This window comes from Lycium ferocissimum, chromosome 12 (assembly GCF_029784015.1).
Source record: "Lycium ferocissimum isolate CSIRO_LF1 chromosome 12, AGI_CSIRO_Lferr_CH_V1, whole genome shotgun sequence".
NCBI classification, from domain to species: domain Eukaryota; kingdom Viridiplantae; phylum Streptophyta; class Magnoliopsida; order Solanales; family Solanaceae; genus Lycium; species Lycium ferocissimum.
Window position 1 is genome coordinate 21202361 of NC_081353.1, and position 1248 is coordinate 21203608.

Below are 1248 nucleotides of genomic sequence, written 5' to 3' on the forward strand. Positions count from 1 at the left end.
ATTAGAATAACACTCTGCATAGAAATCACATGAAAGGCATGGTAGCATGCACTATCCAAAGTAGTATAACAGAGCAAACACTAGTGAATATATGCAAGAAAATATTTGAAACCAGTGGCCATGCCACTTATATTTTGATCACAATACAAGACTTCTTGTTTGCTGATAATTAGCGGAATTATTCAAGCTACCATAACTGAACAGTTTAAGATAAAACTACTAAGTCGATTTCGACCACTGTCGAGAGGTTTCCACTGCAACTCAGTTGCATCAGGATCAGGACAGCAAGTATATATAGCCATGGAATTACCCGAATAAGACGTTGATGATGAAGCAGCTCCGATTACAAGTAGTTCATTTCCCAGTGACTTGAAAGCAATGCCCCATCCCCTGTTAAAATCAGCTTTCACTGGTACTTGCCCTAACATTCTCCAAGTGTTGCTTCTTTTCAAGTAAACCTTCAGCTGATTTGAAGAAGCCTCGAGCGAGTACAGCTCGTTGTTCACGACAGCTATGAGTGGCGGTGAGTGTCCCTCTGGTTCCGGATCGTCTCTCAACATGTCCGGAATCAGCTCCCATCTATTCTTACCCTCATCGAAGAATTCTCCACATGTTAACTCACCGTTCTTGTTCCTTCCCCGATCACGTAGAACTTGTTGTCCATACAACATCCCGCACAGATTTCCTCTTCCTCTTCATCCTCGGTAGTGGGTCCCACGATCTGCTATCGGGGTTGTATTTCTCAAATGTGTCATAGACCTGACTATTCGCCATACTACCAACACCACCAGCAACAAAAGCAGAGGTACCACAAGTAGCTGATGCAAATAAACACCTAGGATTAACCATAGAGGGACCTCTGTACCAACTATTTGTTGCTAATTCGAACCTCCAAATAACGAGACCATCGATTTCCTTACCCGAGACGAGTAAATGTGTGCCTGCACAAAGCGATTCCTTATCGCCAAACGTAAAGCAAACATCTGAAGGTAAATCAGGGATTTTCCTTCGGGACTTGAACTCACGATCAAATGTCCACCAGTTAGTCTCCCCACTTGCTAACATAAATACTGAAGGTTCTTTGAACCCATTCTCTTTACGAATCTGAAATATATCACCGCTCTTTAGAAGCATTGAACATCTCTTGTTTACGAGGCAAAGTTTCCAGTACTCCCACCTAGGAAACCTGGCTAGAATCTCGCTCTCGAGTTCATAGCTAAGTGAGGGATAATCTGCATCCTGAGGTTC

General features: G+C 43.0%; 1 protein-coding gene across 1 annotated transcript; it reads right to left on the reverse strand.

Moving 5' to 3' along the window:
• On the reverse strand, positions 1–1248 carry LOC132039110 (F-box/kelch-repeat protein At3g27150-like; the record flags this gene model as incomplete). The annotated part of the gene is given in 3 exon segments (XM_059429651.1): positions 1–640; positions 643–681; positions 684–1248. Coding segments are annotated over 3 exon segments (1062 nt in total), but the record flags the coding sequence as incomplete, so codon positions are not given.